General features: G+C 39.9%; 1 protein-coding gene across 1 annotated transcript in view; it reads right to left on the reverse strand.

Annotated features, from left to right (window-relative positions):
- The window catches only part of BPTF (bromodomain PHD finger transcription factor), a 91357-nt gene that overhangs the window by 43358 nt on the left and 28711 nt on the right, over positions 1-19288 (reverse strand). Inside the window, exons 3-11 of the mRNA XM_060252856.1 lie at positions 18962-19185; positions 9807-9995; positions 9381-9560; positions 6574-6747; positions 6263-6438; positions 5478-5833; positions 5172-5303; positions 4947-5076; positions 216-351 (exon numbers count right to left, since the gene is read on the reverse strand). Coding sequence (XP_060108839.1) covers positions 216-351; positions 4947-5076; positions 5172-5303; positions 5478-5833; positions 6263-6438; positions 6574-6747; positions 9381-9560; positions 9807-9995; positions 18962-19185 — 1697 coding nt within the window. The remainder of the gene's footprint in view (positions 1-215; positions 352-4946; positions 5077-5171; positions 5304-5477; positions 5834-6262; positions 6439-6573; positions 6748-9380; positions 9561-9806; positions 9996-18961; positions 19186-19288) is intronic.

The raw sequence follows: 19288 nt of genomic DNA on the forward strand, positions 1-19288 counted from the left end.
ATGCCAGTGCATTATATACAGACGAATGAAATATATCCACAGAAAATTCAGCATCATACCATGAATTCTAAATCTTCTGAAGTATTTGCACAGAAATAAAGTGACTAATAAATTATAGAAGCATCTAAAAACATATAGTGTTCTGGGCAAATTTTTGATGCAGTCAGCTGAATATGGCAATAATCACAACTGAAATACAAATTTCTTATACTTACTTGGAAGTGATTTTCTGTAATTAACATTAGTATTTCCAGGTAATCTGGGCACAAATCTATGAACATGTGTTTTACTAATCCAGATCCATCCACCATATCCTGTTACTCTATATTCTTCTCCTTTTTGTTTCCAAACCTGTTAACATTATGGAAACTGATTTTTAAATAAATTTACTTTAACAGCTTACATGTATTACAGTATCATCTACATATACAATGAGTTTGTGTGGAGGAAGCCTCAGCACCCCCATACCTACCAGAGGTAAAGAGAGGGCCAGATGGAGCAGCCTGCCTGGCAATGACCTGAACACAGCAGAATCTGCTCTCACCCCAGTCAGTTGACACAGCAGGGCAGTCTGCCCTCCTGGAGGCAAACTCACTGAAGCAGGGCCTGCTCAAAAGGCCTGTGGCATACCCAACATGGTAGCATCAGGCAAGAGAGGGACATCTGCAGTGTGGGGTGGCTATGAGCATTAATGTACCAGCACTAGAGGGCTGAGGGGAGGCAGTGCAGCCAGCCATTTAAATGAAGTGCAATGCAAGGTTTGAAGCTGGCCTGGCCCTAGTCACACGTACTCGGTATTAACTCCTGCCAATCAACCCAGGATGGTGGGGCAACCCTCAGGGAGACAGGAAGAGGAAAGGGCAGGCATATCCTGGAGAGTCTCCCTCACAGAGGCCAGGAACTCAGGCCTGGGAGGAGGCTAGCCCTCTTGAAGGCTAGCTGGCTACTCGGGAGGGCAACAGAAAGAGAGGCTGAAGACATGAGGTAGTGTTAACCCTTCCCCTCTCTTATTCAAGACCTGTCAAAACCTACAAGAGGGACTCTGGAGGGCTTGTCAGCCCTGCTAAACCTGAGAGTATGGCAGATGCTCACAGGGCTTTAAACAAATATTACAAGGAACCATTTTACATTTAAGCTAGGACCAAAGCTAGTGATAATCAAAAATGAGAGAAAGGCAGCAGGGCTTGTTAAGAAACAAACTGCTTACCAGAATTCCAAGCACATTTCAAATTTAACTGTTCTTCATTAGGGAAAAAATTATATATTTATTTTAAAACTGATGCTTTTTAAATTCAATCTCCTCCAGCTGATTCCAAAGTATACTATTCCAGAATACACTATTGTTAAATTGCATTCTGGTTTCCAATGCATAGGAAAATTTGTTCTCTCTGGATTTGTTTGAACTTGAAACTATGGAAACCAGTTTTCACCCATTTGCTTAATTAAAACATCATGCCATGCTACACTGTGGTTAAACAAGCAATGATCAAAGCATCTACCACCAAAAGATCACAGAGATCCGTATTCAGATTAGATTAAACAAGTGAGACACACACACATACACACACACGGTGACCTTTCCACCTTGGATCTATGGAAATAAGCAGTGTATCTGGGGAAGTTCATCCATTAACTAAGTCTCCTTGAGGAGTAAAATATCAAAGGAGGCTACAAATGCTTTAGTGTTCTTGCAGTGAGTTCTTAAAAACCACTTAGCTACATTCTAGCTTAAAATGTGTAGCCTGCGAGTCTCATTCAGTCAGTCCCTTGCTGAATTGGAAACCGTTATTACAAACTGGTGATATTCCTCATACTAATTATGATTTTTGGTTCAAGAGGGATGGAAATTTTCTCTCCTAATGGGCTAGGATGGTGATTTCACCAGTGGCATTAGATGGAAATTGGTTCTCAATTCTGTCAGGAGACTTATGTAAGGCAGCTGAAGTTAAAGCTGACTTTCTTTGATTAAATGGCTTGCTATGTTCCAGTCTGAATTCTGATAGTGTATGCTGTAGTTTCTGAAACTGAATGATTATAGTACCTTGTTCCTCATAAGGTAGGGAGCAAAATGTCTAGAGAAGGTTTGCATCCACTAGATCCAGCTGGGCATCCTTCAAGACGGATGGCAAAGGAGGAAACACTTTAACTTTGATTAGAGCCATAATGATTAGCATAATCTTTCCTGATTGGCGAGAATTCAATCAAGATCTTTCATTAGTAAATACCACTCTTTAGGGGTGAATTGAACTTCTCTTCTTTGCTACCTTGAATTAAACTTCTTTTCTTTGCTACTTTCTGGCTAGAAATTTTCCCAAAAAAGACAGTGTTACAATTGGATTATGGTAACACTTTTTGATTCAGTTTTGCTTAACCAGAATTTGAGAGGGAATGCTAGACGTACAGAAAGAAAGAGTCAAGTGAATTTCCCTAAGGGAGCCTGGCATTTTTTCAAAATTTTCTTGAAAAACTTTTTTTGGGTGTTAGTTCAATAGATATCCTAGATGTTCTTTTATATGTCATTTATTATTCCAAGAAATCACTCTTCTTTTAAAAGGAATAGACAGTGAAATTTTACATATATCGTAGACCACAGTGGAAAAAGGGTGGATTTTAATAGATGTTCCTTGCAAAGAGTCTTTATTGTTGTTATTATTAGAGAAATAAGATGGCCTTCATTCAATTTTTTTTAACATCAGTTTCAAGTGTAAGGAAGGAAGCTATTTGGTCACAGAGGGAATTAACCTCATCATGAATTTTCTGAAGAGTTTCAGCTTTTAAGAGTATCTGTGAGGCCAAAAGGTCTAAAATATCTGACTACTCATTTCTGCCCCCCTTGTTTCTGAAGAATAGAATTTCTTTAACGAAAACAAGTCAGCACTAGAAACAGAATCTGAAAAAGGCTTCTGCTGTCCACTTTATTCCTCAATAACATCATTTGTTGACTGTTCTTCCTGCAAAGTATGGACTCTATTAGAAGTTTCAACTTCAAAAGTAATAAAAGTATCTAACTTACTATGTCTTGGAGTAGAAGAATTAATAGAATCAAAAGGAAAACTCCTTTTCCTACCCATTTCTAAATTCCCATGATCATATATAATGTAATCAATTAAATCACTAAAATAAATTTAAAAATAAATTATTTAAATAGTTAAAATTAAAAATATAAAATACTATAAAATAGGCAAACTATATTAAATTTTTTTTAAAAAACTATATTATAAAATTAAAAGGCTTAGGAATAAGCTACAAGTCTATCACTAAAAGAGAGGAGGGGAGGAATGGAGTAAATTTAAAAAAAAAACACAGTTGTTGGAAAAGCCCAACTGCCATGCTGATATAAATTTACCGGTGACACAAACACTGGCAGGTTGTAAATAGTGGCAGAATATGCTACTTCAAACTGCCTGCCCACTTTCTTAGTAAATTTACTAAAAACCCAGGCTCCTTTTATAGAGACAAACCATCTCCCCCTCCAATCCTGTAGCTATAACAGTACCTTCGTAAACTTTATATATTAAAAAATAAATGAAAGAAATGAAAAATAGCATAACCCCTCAATAATTAAACTTTAAAATATTTTAAAACTTTAAGTCCAAAGCCTCAAGAGCTCTAACAAGCTTCAAGAGTTTTCTCATCACTCCTTCGTCCACACTCTCACTCAAGTAGATAGCCAAGGGAGGGGGAAAGATTAAAGCTACATACTAGAGACAAAAACCAGGGAAGATAAATTCTGCAGGAGAAGGAAGAAGAAGAAAGAAGGAAGAAGAGGAGGAAGGAGGTTGAAACTGGCAGTTTCTAAGCAGAGCACAGCCTACAGACATCTTGCACAGTCAAACCAGACAAAACCAGAGTTAAATCTAACTATGACTTGGAGCAACATCAAATTTGACAGGCCACAATTTATGATTTACCAGCAAGCCAGAATCAGAAACTATTTGGAAGTGGATTGCGCTATGATGATGATGCTTAAATTAATATGCTATGGTTACAAATATCATTCTATATCCACTGTGGTTACAGTCTGCTTGCCTGTTGAATTTTCTAACATGAAGCCTCACTTGAGCATAATGTGAACTTGTTGACCAGTTCAGAGTATTTCTCCTTGTCTACACAATAAACTTTTTGTAAGCATGAAAGTATAACCAGTTTTGTACTGCACCAGAAGCACGGAAGCAGTGCAAAATGAAACTAGGGACACACAGATGGACAGCTGTTCTTTACTGAAGCTGTCGCTGTTGACACAATGCAAGATGGAATATGGACAACTTAACTGTGCTAGCTCTATCCCACCAGCCAAAGGGGTGGAACACACAAGCTCAAGGCAATCTGCACAAAGGCTCTCCCTAACACCTATCTTTACCAAGAAACTAGCCCACAGAGTAATTATCTGCACAGTATGACTTTACAGGTAGTGTCTGCAAAGAAAACGCCATGATGTGTCATCACCCCATGGGTGGTTGCATAGGGGGCTACTTTTACCTTTTTTTCTCCATAAAGAAAAATTAGCTGCAACTTTATTCTTTGGCTAAACACAAATCTCAGTGTGAACAAATAACTGATGTAAAAAAAAATGACCCTACATAGCGACTGGGAAAGAAGGGCATGCATCTTGTGAAAAAAAGACAACATACAGGTACCTATATTTCTCCCTTTGTTCTAGCAAAGGTGTCACTCACTCGTGGACTGGGCTTGTCAAGTTTTAGTGTTTTAAGAAATCTGTCTCTTATTAACTAAGCAAGACAACATTCTGTATGTCATTCAGCAGCCTGAGCCCGATAAGAATCAAGCTCTGTACCTCTCTTAATTTATCCTATCATCATGTTACCTACTCTACAGTCACATTACCTAACCTTGAATTTAACTGCATTTTTTAAAAAGCAGATAGCAAAAATTCACCCGAACAGTTTAGACTTCCAACAAACAAGACTGCTGTGCTGAAACAATACCTGGTGTTTGATGGGAAATGTATACTTCACCCATGTTGCTTGTTGCATGGTTTCTTCCTCCTCCTGCTTTCTTTCCTTTTTTTTAAACTTCTCCTTTTCTTCTCTTTCAATAGATGTCATTCTGCGTAGCCTTATATTGCAGAAGATACAACACCACAAATTATTCCTTCCAGCCAGCTACATAATCATTTGAAAGTCAGTTGTAAGTTATGACTTCCTCCTTACCTGGTGTGTCCCAAGGACTCCCTCCAGATCGGCAGCATGACAACTGGTTTAATTGCACACTCTAGTATAGCCAAAGCTAATGCAAATTCTCTAGGTTTGCTACACATCTGAACAGCCTTGATCCAATTAGACCTACAGTGGCAAAAATAATAAATCTTTTAAGTTTCTTGCTGTACATGACAATATCTTAATTGACTATAAAACACTGGACCAGCACTTATGAAAATGGCCTCAGTAGCACAAATGTAACAGTTTCAATAACATGTAAAACTACAGAAATAGACTGAAAAACACAAATGAGTTCACCTGTGGGAAGCCCAGTTGGGGTGAAGGAATGAGGACGGGATGTTGTTCTCTAGCTGAATGATTGTTAACCTCAGAGTGGATATTGTAAGAACCTTTGACCCATGAACGGATCCATTCCATTTGAATTCCCCAGCTGGACTCAGACAGAATTTATGAGACAGATGCCGTCTCTTGTCATGGTCTTCCCGATGCTGATGTTTGTTCAAAGCAAATGAATTTGTAGCATATTGATTATGGTAGACTCGGTATTTCCCTTCTTGACCTAGCTTGAAATAATTGTTGATGTTTCCTTTCATCACTATCTCTTTTTTGGTGTTAAATCGAGAGATTTCTCCTTGAGAATTAACCACAAGGACCTTATTAAAGAGGGGAAAAAATAAAAAAATTATACTCTTGATTTAAAAGCCCAACCCCCATTATCTTTAGAACTATAATACTGATGTTTAACAACAGTGGGTTAGATCCAGTGCTTCTTTTAACCGTGGTAAATGGCACTTTCACCAGTGGGGGATTGTGCCAATTCCTCTTTCACGTTTCCATGAGTAGTCATCAAGGCAGGTGTACAGGAATTCTATCTTAACTCATGACAACAGCACAAATAAGTTTGTATTCTAGAGGGGGGAAATAGCATTTTAAAAAAGCAAAGTCTGTTCCATTTGTGAGTGGTCTTTGTGTCCTAATGAAAGCTACTATGTGGCACTCTTTATTTGGCTGTGCTAGTGGCAAGAGCACTTCTTAATTCATTAATACAATCTTTGTTTTAAAAATCAAAATGAAATCCCAACCTCTTTGCCTTCTTTAAATAGCTTATTCGCTTCATGTGCAGCAGCAGCGACCTGTTGACTTTTCAGTTGGCTGAGCTTGCTATCTGGATTTCGTAGCCTAGTGACCATTCGTGTTGAGCCTGCGGTGCCTCTTCCCATACTTGGAGATTCACTTCTTTCACCATTAGATTTATCCCCTGTAAAAAAACAAACCTATCTGAATATGTGATATAAAAAAGGAAATTTATATACTCCCCCCCTTAAAACACAGAAATTATGCAATTAAAAATGAGACCAGAATATGCTGGTAACAGGCTGCATTATTTTTTTACCTAGCTCCTCTGAGCTCTGGGATCCTCCTTCAGCATTTCCCACTTCATCAGATGTCTTCATAGATTCACTGTGCATTGAATTTTGCTCACTGCTATTGGTGTTTTCTGAATCTGGCAAAAGAGCTTCAGTAGCTGAACCAATATCCAGGCTAGAAATAGTCTTAGTTGTTTCATCTGCAAAAAGTAGCTATTTTAGGTCAAAAACACCTCATATTGCAAAATGGAAATAAAAGTCTGATCTGAAATTGCTGAAATGCCAACACAAAATAAATTCCATTGTTTTCTTAACATATAAAAGATATAGTAGATGTTTAATTTTGCACACAGATCTCCCTTCTGATCCAGCAAGACGAAGAACAGCTCTTTCCTTCCTCACCCTCCCAAGCCACTCAATGCTTGTCAGTCCTTAAGAATGGCATGGAAAACTGCATGGGAACAGCTGGAAAAGGGAATCCATGAACCAGGCAAGGGGTAGGGGGGAGAGTAGCCTCTAGGGTGGCCATAATATCTGCAGGCCAGCCAGGGACACCTTGAGGGGGGAATGAATGTGTGTGCGCGCAAAGCGCGCACCGCCGCAAACAGGAAGTGACGTCACTTCCGGTGAGAGAGCGGGCGAGCTAACGCGCTTTTGGGGGGGCTTCTGCGAGCCTTCAGAAGCCTCCGCTTCCCTCCTCACAGTCCTCCGGAGTTTCTCGGCTTGAGGGAGCATTCTTGCGACACTCGTCGCTGGCAGCAGGGGGTGGAATAGGCCTTCTGCGTGGCTGAGGGAGGACGCTTGTCGTGCCGTTGGAGATCACGTCGTGGGACCCAGGCTTCTGGGTCCCATAAAAAAGCGGGATTTTGGCGAACCCAGGATTTGATTGGTCCCGGGTTAGCCAACCCGTGAGGCGGGCATTTGGGGGCAGGGGCGGGACTTTCCCGGGTGGGTGGGATGATCTGGCCACCCTAGTAGCCTCAGATCCAACCACAAATCTTCTCTAATCAGGATCACAGTATAAGATCACAACCCAGACTCTGAACTCCTTCTTTGCACCCTCTTGTCTGTAACATCTTTTAATCTCAATAAGGACTAGAATTGCCACTCAAGACACATATTAAGGAATTCATCTATTTTAAGTTATTTCAGTGCGCTCTTTATGACTCTGAAGCAAAAATGAAGAGTGACTTCTGTGACTGTATTAAGATGTTATCTTGAAAAACTTTAGTCATGCAAAGCATATTTTCTCCTGTATAAAAAAAATAGTAGCTAACCAAATAAAATCTGCTAATTGAGTACATTGGGCTGGTGACAAACACTTATTGCTTCTTTCACTTGGAGATGGGTGGAGAGGAAGTCCACAAGAATGGAGTGCATCTACTTCCATCCCCCAAAGTAAGGAAGTGGCAATTTCCCCCTCATAGCCAGGGCTTTTTTTTTTTGAGCAGGAACATACAGGAACGCAGTTCCGGCTGGCTTGGAAGCAGGGGTGTATGGTCTAACATGCAAATAAGTTTTTGCTGGGCTTTTTCTACCAAAAAAAGCACTGCTTATAGTAGTTTCATCCAGTTGCCTATGGCAAGTAATAACCTCTAATTGATTGCACAATGGTCAGCAGATACATCAGGCAATTCCCCAGGGCTGTCATGCCACACAGTAGAAGACCTGCTAGATCACAGTCCATTTTTGAATAGCAACTTAGATGGAATGAGAGATGGTCGCCAGATCCTGCTGCTCTGACCACAGATGGTCAGACACTAGGACCTAGCTGCCTCCTTTTTTCTTTCAGCCTTTATGTGCATCCAGAAGTTTACAAAAGCTATGCATGAGGCCCAGCAACTATGCTGACTTATCTGCAAGTCTACCTTTCCACAGGGAGCTTTATCACCATCTGGGACTGGCGTCTGTTGCTAATCTGCAGAATCCTCATCTTACTCTGTTTCTGGTGTTTCCACACCTCCTCCACAGGAATTAAGAAAGCACCATGCCAGAAGCCCATTGTAACTAAGAAAAGTGCTCTCAAATGGAATATTCTCAGAGAAGATGAGGAAAGCTGCTCAGAGGTCAGGAAAGCTAGATTCACTGACCTTGTACTACTATATAGGTATTTGTATAGTTAAAAGAATATCTGGTCCCATAAAATTTAGAGTTGGGTACATGATGCCCAATACTGTTATCAAATGTCCAATACTGTTACCTTACTTTACTTAAGAACCAGCAAAGATCACAATGAAGCAGCTTCAGAAGAGCAGATCAAACAGAAGAGACAGGAATAGTTGAAAGTTATGTTTTCTGAAGCGGTTTGACAAGAATAGATCAAGCTGCCTCAAAGAAATAAACCATCCTCCCTTTATCATCCCAGAAAAAAAATACTCTACTAGAAGGACAAGAGTCTGGAAACTGAGGATCATAAAGGAGTTTACATTAAAAAAATCAGTCACTTTCCCTACCAGCTTTACTGCATCTGATAGATTAAAATAATACATCAATAATCTCACAGGTCTGAACAGACCTTCAGTAAATTTTTGTTGAAGATGCTGACAAATATGAGAGTTTATAACAAAATAATTTTAAAAGGCATAGACAGATGCTATTCAAATGCACACTAAACTTAAGATGATTCTAAGTATTCAAAGGGCAACAAAACACCAGGCACATCTACAATACTGCACACTCCTAACACAATCTGAGTTAAGTGCACTGCAGAGTCAGTGATGGTACTGCAAACAAGAAGTATGAACAGTGCATGTTACAGGTTACTTTAGTTAACAATCATTTAACAAAAATGATTAATATCCTCTACATTTCACTACTACAGCACCATCTGTACCTGAGACATCTTTGGAGGCCTCTGTTGCCAATTTCTTCTCTTCCTCGTTATCACCTGTTTCTGACTCACACCCCATTGTGTCCTTCTCTTCAGAGGCATTAGTCTCTTCCACAGAAGTGTTTGTGATGTTGCCTTCAATGGGTGATATCAAGGAGCTGCTTTTATCCATGTCTGTTGGCTCTACAATAAAAGGAATAACAGAGCTGTATAGATATTCTTAAAACTGCCTGCCAGGAGGGCAAATGTATCAGTTAAATTCATTAAAGCTGCCTACACCAAACTTAACAGCACTGGAGAATGATGACTTTACAATGAGAAAATGCCTGTCTAGATTACAAAATGTTAACAGATTAAAGTGCAAAACACTTAAACACACAGAATGAATAGCACTGCAACAAATAAACTGACTGCATTCTTTGTCTTTACCTTCCTTTCTTGCCTTCTCAGAACCTTCCTCTGGTAGAACATCTTTATTTACATCTAGTTGCTGCTTTGAAGGTTCCTCTTTGCTGGTATCTGAATCTGTGTTCTCTTTATTCTCAGTTTCATCAGTTGTTGAGCTTTTGTCCTCCAGTATTTCTCCTTTTCTGATTCTTATTGCATCCAGAATTTCTTCTAAAGTAAAAAAGAAAAACTCAGACACCAATGCGAGCTTTAAAACCTGAAAAGTAGAGCTATGAAGGACCAGGCAGCAAGCACTGTGGGGTGCGACATGGCTTGGTACCTTTTCTCCTTCTTGAAGTATCACCCTGTGCCACTACCCCATTACAGGATCCGTGTAATACAGCAACTTAGTAAACACTGCAGAGCATAAGTGTGTAATACTGATTTTAAGTTATGGGTGTTCACTGTATGTCCTTGTTCAAAACAACACCCAATATGAAATGCTAGTAAGTGAACATGAATAAATAAGTAGCAATTGTACAGAATAATCTAAATGCTTAATAGTATATGAGTATAGCACTCTCAACAATTCTACAAATCAAGTGTCTCCAGAATCTGGCTACAAATGGACATAAGTTTAAATCTAAGTAAGTTGCAAGTTTATAGTAAATAAAGTTGAGGGTTCTCTGAAAGGGGATATGGTCAGTCTTACCATCTTCTGCTCTCAGTTTGATCACTGCAATGTTTTTAAAACTACAAGATACTCCAAAAATATACCAACACCAAGCTCTCTTCAAAGAGAGGCAGTGGCTACTGTAAAACAGGGGCAGGGGTGAGTCTGGATGTTTGCTGGTGGCATGCTCTTGATTTTAATTGTTGTTTTAATTCTTTTCTCTGGTTTTCGGTTTTTCCTTTGGGAGACAGAGAGCTAACACTGGATTTACCGTGAAGGTTCCTCTTTTGCAAGGGCAAGGAGGACATTTTGATACACTTGGGTTCCTCTTCTCGCAATCCATGGAGGCAGAAAATTGACTAAACTTGCACTTTCCTTCTTTGGGGGGAAGGCGGGGGGGGGGAGAAGGAGCCCACCTCTAAGTCTGGAGACTTCCACAGCTGATAAAAGTACACAATGCCTCCTTCGAGACAGGCATGGTGGCTGAAATTGTGGGATTATTTTGTCTTAAATAAGCTCACCTATGATTTGGATCCTCGTTGCTCCTCCCAAACCGCTTCCCTAGACTTTATGTGCAAATGGCGTCCCTTTATTGATAAAGTCTCGAAGGACAGCAGGAACCCTAATGACTCATACCATGCTATTTTGACGTCATGTCAACTAATGTTGTAATTAGCCTTTAATAGCTAACCTTGTATGTTTCCATTTCCCTATTTTATATTGGTACATGCTACACATCTGTTGATGTCTCATCACTATTGTACCTTGAACTTTATATTAATAAAGCTTTTCAAAATTTAAAAAAAAAAATAAAAGTACACAATGGCTGCGATCACACACACTGAATAACACTTTCAATCCACTTTCAATGCACTTTGCAACTGCATTTTACTGTGTGAACTGGCAAAATCCAGATAGAAAGTGGACTGAAAGTGCATTACTCAGTGTGTGTGATCACAGCCAATATGTGCATTAAAAGGTTATTACCACGGCTGAGGCAGCATTTGTGCAGCAAGTGGTTTAAGTCCTACTGTTATCTCTATGCTTGGCAGTTAGTCCTTTCTCCCTGAATCAGATGAGTTTTGTAACATCCCAAGGGTATCAGAGCATCCCCCCTTCCTGTCAAGAGAGAATGGAATACTGGACCTACTGTGAAGGTTCCTTCTTCTCAAGGACAAGGAGGACACTCTGGACTCAGCCTAATTAGTTGGACTTACATCTTCCAGAAAATTTCAGTCTTTGCCCTCACAGCATAGAAAATACAAGCCAAGGTAGCAATGCAAAGGGATGATTTGTAGATTTATGTGTATATCTCTATTGTTATTGCTACTGTATTGCATTTGTTGTTATACCCTCTTGCTTTACATGATACTTTGCATGTTCATTAACTAACAGCCAATGGCTAATTACAAAAAACGAACTAGTTAGAGAGTTTCTGTTCAGACTATTATGCTTCCTGAAGTCTCCATGTTCATTGATGTTTCCCTGTTCTAAAGGTTATTTTTATCCATATGGTTTGTTTCATAGGGTTCTGTAAACCATGTTCTCCATTTGTTTGTTTATCACACATTGAGGGCTCTTACCAGCTGCAGAAGACTCCAGACTTAAGGGTGTGCTCCTCCTCCCTGGAGGCAGAAAGTACAATCAATTTCTAGGCTTCAGGGATTGAGGGAAGAGGAACCCAAACGTACCAGAGTGTCTTCCTCCCCCTTGAGAGAGAACTCTCATGCAAGGAGATAACAAGTGAGCTGGGCTTGTTTTGGCAAGAGAAAGTGTCTCATGAGAAAAATCTCCAATGTCATCTAGTAAGGTTTTTATCTTATCACAGCAGGTAGAAGACAGTGTTAGAGAGGTTCCAAATAATAATGGTTTGTTCTTTCAGTTTCCTTCACTGGTCAACCAAGACCTGAAAGTTTAGATTTACTAGTAAAGCAGGCAATATTTAATGGACAGAATTCATGAGTAGATTTATTACATAAATCTGTTTGAAGGAAATAAGTTTGAGGAAAGATCTCCAAGGTAATTTCATAAGAGAACCATCCACTGAGATGAGTACAAATGGCCCAGACTCAATATTTAATAAACCAGCTTCAGAGAAACCTGATGATCATCTGAATTTGAGGCTCTGTAACGTAACTGGTCTATATAAGGATCCTGCCACAATAGTCCTTAAATGTTTTTCCTTCCCAAGGACATTTTATAAAATGGACAACTAAGTAGCAGGCAATGAGACATCTGGCACATTTACTGTATCATGTACTGTACCACATTACTGTACCACATGTACTGGTCTTAAGTCTGCAGAGAGGGTATATGGATCTATTCATCATGATAGAGTTGTATTAGCTTTCTTTTTTTCTAGGATACCTTCATTACTTTTGTCACAGTGAGGCTATCTCAGGAAACATAGTATAGTTCTGCTGAAATTCTTCCAAGGTCCTATAAGGAAACCTTTAATCTCCCCGAAGAACGGCCATGATCAAATCCACCAAACCAATAAGAATCTTCCCCCTTCTGTCTCTCAAAGGCCTAATGTAGGGAATGGAGCATGTAGAGAGTCACAGGTACAGAATCATGCTTCTACTCAAAGGCTGAACACAGGGGAGGGGATGAGAAATGATCTTCACGTTCAGAATCATTCTCCTATTCAGCCCAACACTCAACTAAGAAGGTTATGAGGTCCTCTGATGTAAATAATAAGAAAGAGTATCCAATCTCTGATTCAGCAAATAAACATAACCAAGATGTTATCTTAGCAAGCCGGTTTCATGATTTACTGCAGTTTTAAAACCTATTGAGGCTAATATGTTTTCATCTTTCTGTTCCCTGTCTATGTGCAAGCAAGATAATACGATAAAGCAATTCTGGCTTATTCATCCAAAAATTAGAAAAACCTTGCCAAACTCCTTCCCAAATATCAAACATCCTTTCAAAAGATAAAAATATAGTTTACATATCTACTTCTCCTTTTCAACTGATCACTAACTTTCAGTTTTATGAGAACATTGATAAAGGGTCAGAGTTCCCTTTATCTGTGAAACCTGAAGTGACAGTATGTTAGTATGTTAATCTAATAATAATGGCTGCACTGTATATGTATAAGATATTACTACAGAGATGATGCAAGACTGACTATGGATCTCAAGTGAAGGTATTAGCCTGGAATATAGCTGGTTGGATTTCTAAAGCCCAGACACCTGATGTTGATTTTTTTTAAAAAATCCATATTATATTACTCCAATGGTTGATCAAAGAAATCTGTTTTAATATGATATGCTGTATTTTCAGTTACGGCTCAAGTAGGAAATAATGGAAGGTGCCCCAAAGTGGGTCTGACTTGTTTAATTTCTAACCAATTACAACGTACTTTAATAGAACTAAAGGAACTTTCTTCATTAGTCTTAGCTTTATATATAAAATTTAGAAATGATCCCCATACATTAATATCAGTTTATCTACCATCTATTAGATAAAAATATCCTTCTGAGTAACTGGAGGAAGCTAAGCAGCTGGTGCAGAATGCCGCGGCCTGGCTGTTATTGGGCCTCCCAAGATGGGGGCACATTTGGCCGGGTCTTCGGGCTCTGCACTGGCTTCCAATAATATACCGAGTCCGGTACAAGGTGCTGGTCATTACCTTTAAAGCCCTATATGGCCTGGGACCTGCCTACCTGAGGGACCGTCTCTCCCCACACGTTCCCCAGAGAGTACTGAGGTCTGGGACTCAAAATCTTCTAACCATCCCCGGGCCCAAGGAAGTGCGCCTCAAAACAACTAGAGACAGGGCCTTTTCCACAACGGCCCCTATGTGGTGGAACCAGCTACCGGAAGAGGTGAGGGCCCTGCGGGATCTTACTCAGTTCCGCAGGGCCTGTAAGACGACCCTCTTCCGGTTAGCCTACGCCTGACTAGACAAATGTAGCTTTCTAGATCTTAGATTTTTGTGATTATACTGCACAGTTTTAATGTAAAATGTAAAATTTTAAGGTTTTTAGGTTTTAAATGTTTGAATTTAAATGTATTAATTTGTTCCGATTTTATTGTTTTATTATTTGTTGTAAGCCGCCCTGAGCCACTTGTGGGAAGGGCGGGATATAAGTTACGGAATAAATAAATAAATAAATAAATAAATAAGCGATTTCAATGAAAGATTAGTAATATCCTATCCCAGAGCTAAGTTATTAATTGCTGATGATTTCAATGCTAGAACTGGATTTAGTGATGAACAATTATTGACAGCCAGAGGGGCATATGGGTCTGAAATGGAAGAGATGAGGTATTTTTATGGTTATGATAGGGAGTCTCTGAATATGAAGACAAATGCAGCAGAGTTGAGTCTGTTGTAAAACAGGGGCAGATGGTCTCCCCCACCCCCAATTTATATTTCTAACCACTACTGTGTATTCAAAGCTCCAGGACAACATCTAGTCAAAAACCTGTTTGACTGGAAAAAAATATACAAACCAAATAAAAAGGCTGAGCAATTGGCTCTTGCAGAACACAACAAATCCAAAAGAGACCATCATCCGTAAATAATATGGGCCATCTAGTTTTACCCACTCTGGCCTACCTAGATTGAGCCAGTGGGGTGTAGTGGTTAGAGTAACAGACTGGAATCTGGAAGACACAGGTTCAAATCCCCCCTCTGCCATGGAAGCTTTCTGGCTGACCTTGGGCCTAGCCTACCTAAAGTAGTCAAGTCAAAAAATGTCAGAAAGAACCCTGTGAATTACAAGCGCTTGAAGAAGTATAACATTTTGTCCCCAGGGGGATAACAAAAACTTGCATCTCCAGTATCTTCTAGCAGAATAAACATATTCCACTTGGTGTATAAGTGAAGATGCGGGACACAGTGGAAAGGATCCTAAGACTTGTTTCTGCTGCAGGTGTGGTCCACTGTGGAATGTGCATAATTCCAGTGCTAGGAGCAAACCCAGAATATTTTAATGATCACCAGAAGAAAGCACTAGACAGTGAAAGACCATCACTGTGAAAAATGACAAAGAATGTAAATGCAAGCAAACCTTATGATCTAAGCCTATATCAATCAATATCACACCTTTATTGGCATAACATAAGCCTATCTCAAAAAAATATTAAGCACTGGTATAGTGACAGAACAGGATACTAAATGAATTATCACTTCTAAAACTGTCACCTCTGTCATCTTTGCCAACAAAAGATTTCAGCTCCTAGAAAAGTCATGTATGAAATCAGTACTTTCACAGGAAATTCACATTGCCAGACTGACTTAATAGACATATGCAGGTTAAAGAATATATGACCTTAACCAAGCATTCTTTAACAACCAAGCATATTTTCCTCAGAGTCCTAGCAAGGAAGTACTGGAAAAAAAAGTTTTGTAGAACTTGGTTCATATTATGGGATCTCCCCATATCCTGCAAAGTGAAAATAAGTTCATATTTACAGTTCAAAAGAACAGTAGCTGAGTGCAAGACAATGCCGCTTCAATTGACAATAGTTCACAGAAATCACAGTTATGATCAAGGCTATGATATGAGGCAAAAGAAAAGAGAGAGAGACATTGGTAATATTTTGACATTATGGCAGCATAATTTAAAAATGGTCAGAGGACCTGACATTGTGCAGTTCAAGAAGAACTGAGCTTATCACTGAAGGATCAAAAGATCCCATATGTTCAGAACAAAGCCCCAAACTGGCTTGAAAATGTAGCTGATACTGTTACACTGTTGAGATTAAAAAAAAGGTGCAGGAAAGAGTTATCAGGAGAAACCCATGAAAACTGAATGTGAAACATCAAGCGCCAATGCAAAAAAGGAAATGGAGGTTTCGCCTACGATGTAAGCTGAAGGAAAACGTGATGCTTGTCAAACAGAATGCAGAAATGCTGGTAATTGTTCCAAGAGCAACTAAACATGACCACTTTAAGGAATTTACTGGTACCTTCCCGGGTTTTTTTTGTTCTCCTTCGGAATCAACTGAACTAGCTTCCTAGCTCAAATGATGGAACAGAGATGATGTAGCTGATAATCTAACTGCCCAGAGGCTGAGGCCTTATTGGATTTTCTGATGATGTAATCTGAATTATGGTAGGAGTGGGCATTCGGCAATAACCAAGTCGAATAACTACCCGGAAAAAACCTCATCTGTATATTTCAGGTACTATGTAAGCTGAATATAGATCAGCTTACCAATATGGTGAGCAAAATGGAGGGGTTGGCTTCCTCCCAGATGAAGCAGATCACCACTGTGAGAAGGGTGGGCTCTGTACACTGCTTTCTGTGTGTGCGATATTTTAGTCAGGCAGGGTAGTTGCCCTGCAACCTGCCTCCTATCCAAGCAATCCTCTTGATTCCCCATCTAAACAATCGGGGGGGGGGGTGTGATCTGGAGAAGGATATATTTTCTGGCTCCCTAATGAGGAAGATGTGGCCTGCTCTGGCAGGGACCAGATTTCCTCCAACAATGCATAGTGAAGTTGGCTTGATATCTCAATGGGGCATCCAGAAAATGGGGATTGAGAGGAAAGGAAGACACCTCTGCTTTGCTCTGTGTTGGTGTTCTGTCTTCCTGACTGCTCCACTGTGGCCATCAGCACTGAACCCACGTGTCTGCCATTTTACTGGCACAGCATCTTCCTGCCTGAATCAGCTGCTGCTGTTGAGGTATCCTCTGAGGTGCAGTTGAATTGTGCAACATGCACCTCTTGTTGCCTCTGCTCATCTGCCATTAGCTGCACCAGTAGGTCTGCCCCTGTTAAGACTATGCTGGGGGAGTAGTCCTTTCTTCCCATTTTTGGGAGGACAGGGAAGTCCCCATCCTCCTTGGAAACGAAAGCTTTGTTGACGTTTTCCATGGTCTCCACTGCCTCAGCCATTCGACCTTGGGGGGGGGGGGCACAAGGAACAGTCCAAAAGAAGGAATTGAGGTACAGAATAAAGAAATGAGAAGTAGAAAGATGTAGAAATAGGAGTATTAGGTGCCTTCTGCTGAGTAAGAGCCTTGCTGAGCAGCCCTCAAAAGCCATCTCTCCTTAACAATGCAAGAAATGTAAACAAGGTACAAGTAACCACAAGACAGTCAAGTTATTTAAAACTACTTGTTTCTAGCATCAAAATTATGTTGTGTTTGGAGGAAAAGAGATTTCTCCTGTAATCCAAGATTTCTAGGATGGTAAGTTTATATAAAATCTACCCATGGAGGTTTCTACCTACTTTGGAAAAGTCACAGCTGCCTATCTGAATCTGTGCACTAACATATTAAAATATTTTTAGAATATTTTGAACTGTTTTTATTGTTCTTACCCAATCAGTTACCTATAGGAAAGATGGCAATATAAAATGTTATAAAAATAAAGGCCCCAGAGGGGAAAGCAGGCTCTACAGATCAACATATATATAGTCCTCCTCTCCTGTAAGTTTTGAAGCTAGGAAGCAAAAATATAAACACAGACAGTGCCACTCTGTCTTATTAACTGTTTGCACCAAGTCTAGAGCCTTTCCAAGAACAGGAACAAAGAATGGAAAAGTAACTCTGGGCTGTCTTTTTTTTCCTCCATGAGTGACAGCCAGTTTAGTGGAACCTTCTCAAATAAGCCTGAAGAATCTACACATTCCTGTGTCAATGTACAAGTAACTTCAGGGAATAGTCGCATCACTGTGTAAGTCTAATTTATAATAAAACCAGGCCTTCCTTATTTGTAAAAGATATGTACCTTCTTTCAAGAAATCATAGAATCATAAAGTTGGAAGGGACCTCTAGGATCATCTAGTCCAACCCACTGCAAAATGCAGGAAACTCACGAACACCTCCCCATAAATTCACAGGATCTTCATTGCTGTCAGATGGCCATCTAGCCTCTGTTTAAAAACCTCCAAGGAAGGAGAGCCCACCACCTCTCAAGAAAGCCTGTTCCACTGAGGAATCGCTCTAACGGTCAGAAAGTTCTTCCTAATGTTGAGCCGGAAACGCTTTTGATTTAATTTCAACCCATTGGTTCTGGTCCTACCTTCCAGGGCCACAAAAAACAATTCCACACCATCCTCTGTATGACAGCCTTTCAAGTACTTGAAGATGGTGATCATATCACCTCTCAGTTGCCTCCTCTCCAGGCTAAACATCCCCAGCTCCTTCAACCTTTCCTCATAGGACTTGGTCTCCAGACCCCTCACCATCTTTGTCGCCCTCCTCTGGACCTGTTCCAGCTTCTCTATATCCTTCTTAAAATGTGGTGCCCAAAACTGAACACAATACTCCAGGTGAGGTCTTACCAGAGAAGAGTAAAGCGATACCATCACATCACGTGATCTGGACACTATACTTCTGTTGATACAGCCCAAAATTGCATTTGCCTTTTTAGCCACCGCATCACACTGTTGACTCATGTTCAGCGTATGATCCACTAAGACCCCTTTGCTGAGATAGAAATTAATGAAATCATTTTTGCTGAGATAGAAATTAATGAAATTCAAATCAGAAAGGACATGTTTGGCAATATAAACCTGCAATTAGCAATTCAGGATTTAGTTAAACAGAGTCTTACCATTTGCTGCAGCAAGGAAGGATTTGTTGCTACCCCGTGCTTTATTGGTAAGGTCTTCTGTTATATCCATATGCCGATAAATTTCCTCACGCATTTCTTCCAGAGTTTTGCAGAGATCAATTTCCCAGTAGTCTTTGTCAAGGCATTCAATTAATTCCGCCAGCTGGACTTTTGTGCTATAGTACCAAATTTTCTTATCTCTCTCACATTCTGAATCTTCCTCTCTGTGACAGAATCAGAATAATTGAAAAGATTAGGATAAATATATATAGCTATGCTATTATGGAAAATAAACAGGAAGAATAACAGCTTGGTATCAAAGGGCTT

This window comes from Heteronotia binoei, chromosome 13 (assembly GCF_032191835.1).
Source record: "Heteronotia binoei isolate CCM8104 ecotype False Entrance Well chromosome 13, APGP_CSIRO_Hbin_v1, whole genome shotgun sequence".
Taxonomy (NCBI): Eukaryota; Metazoa; Chordata; class Lepidosauria; order Squamata; family Gekkonidae; genus Heteronotia; species Heteronotia binoei.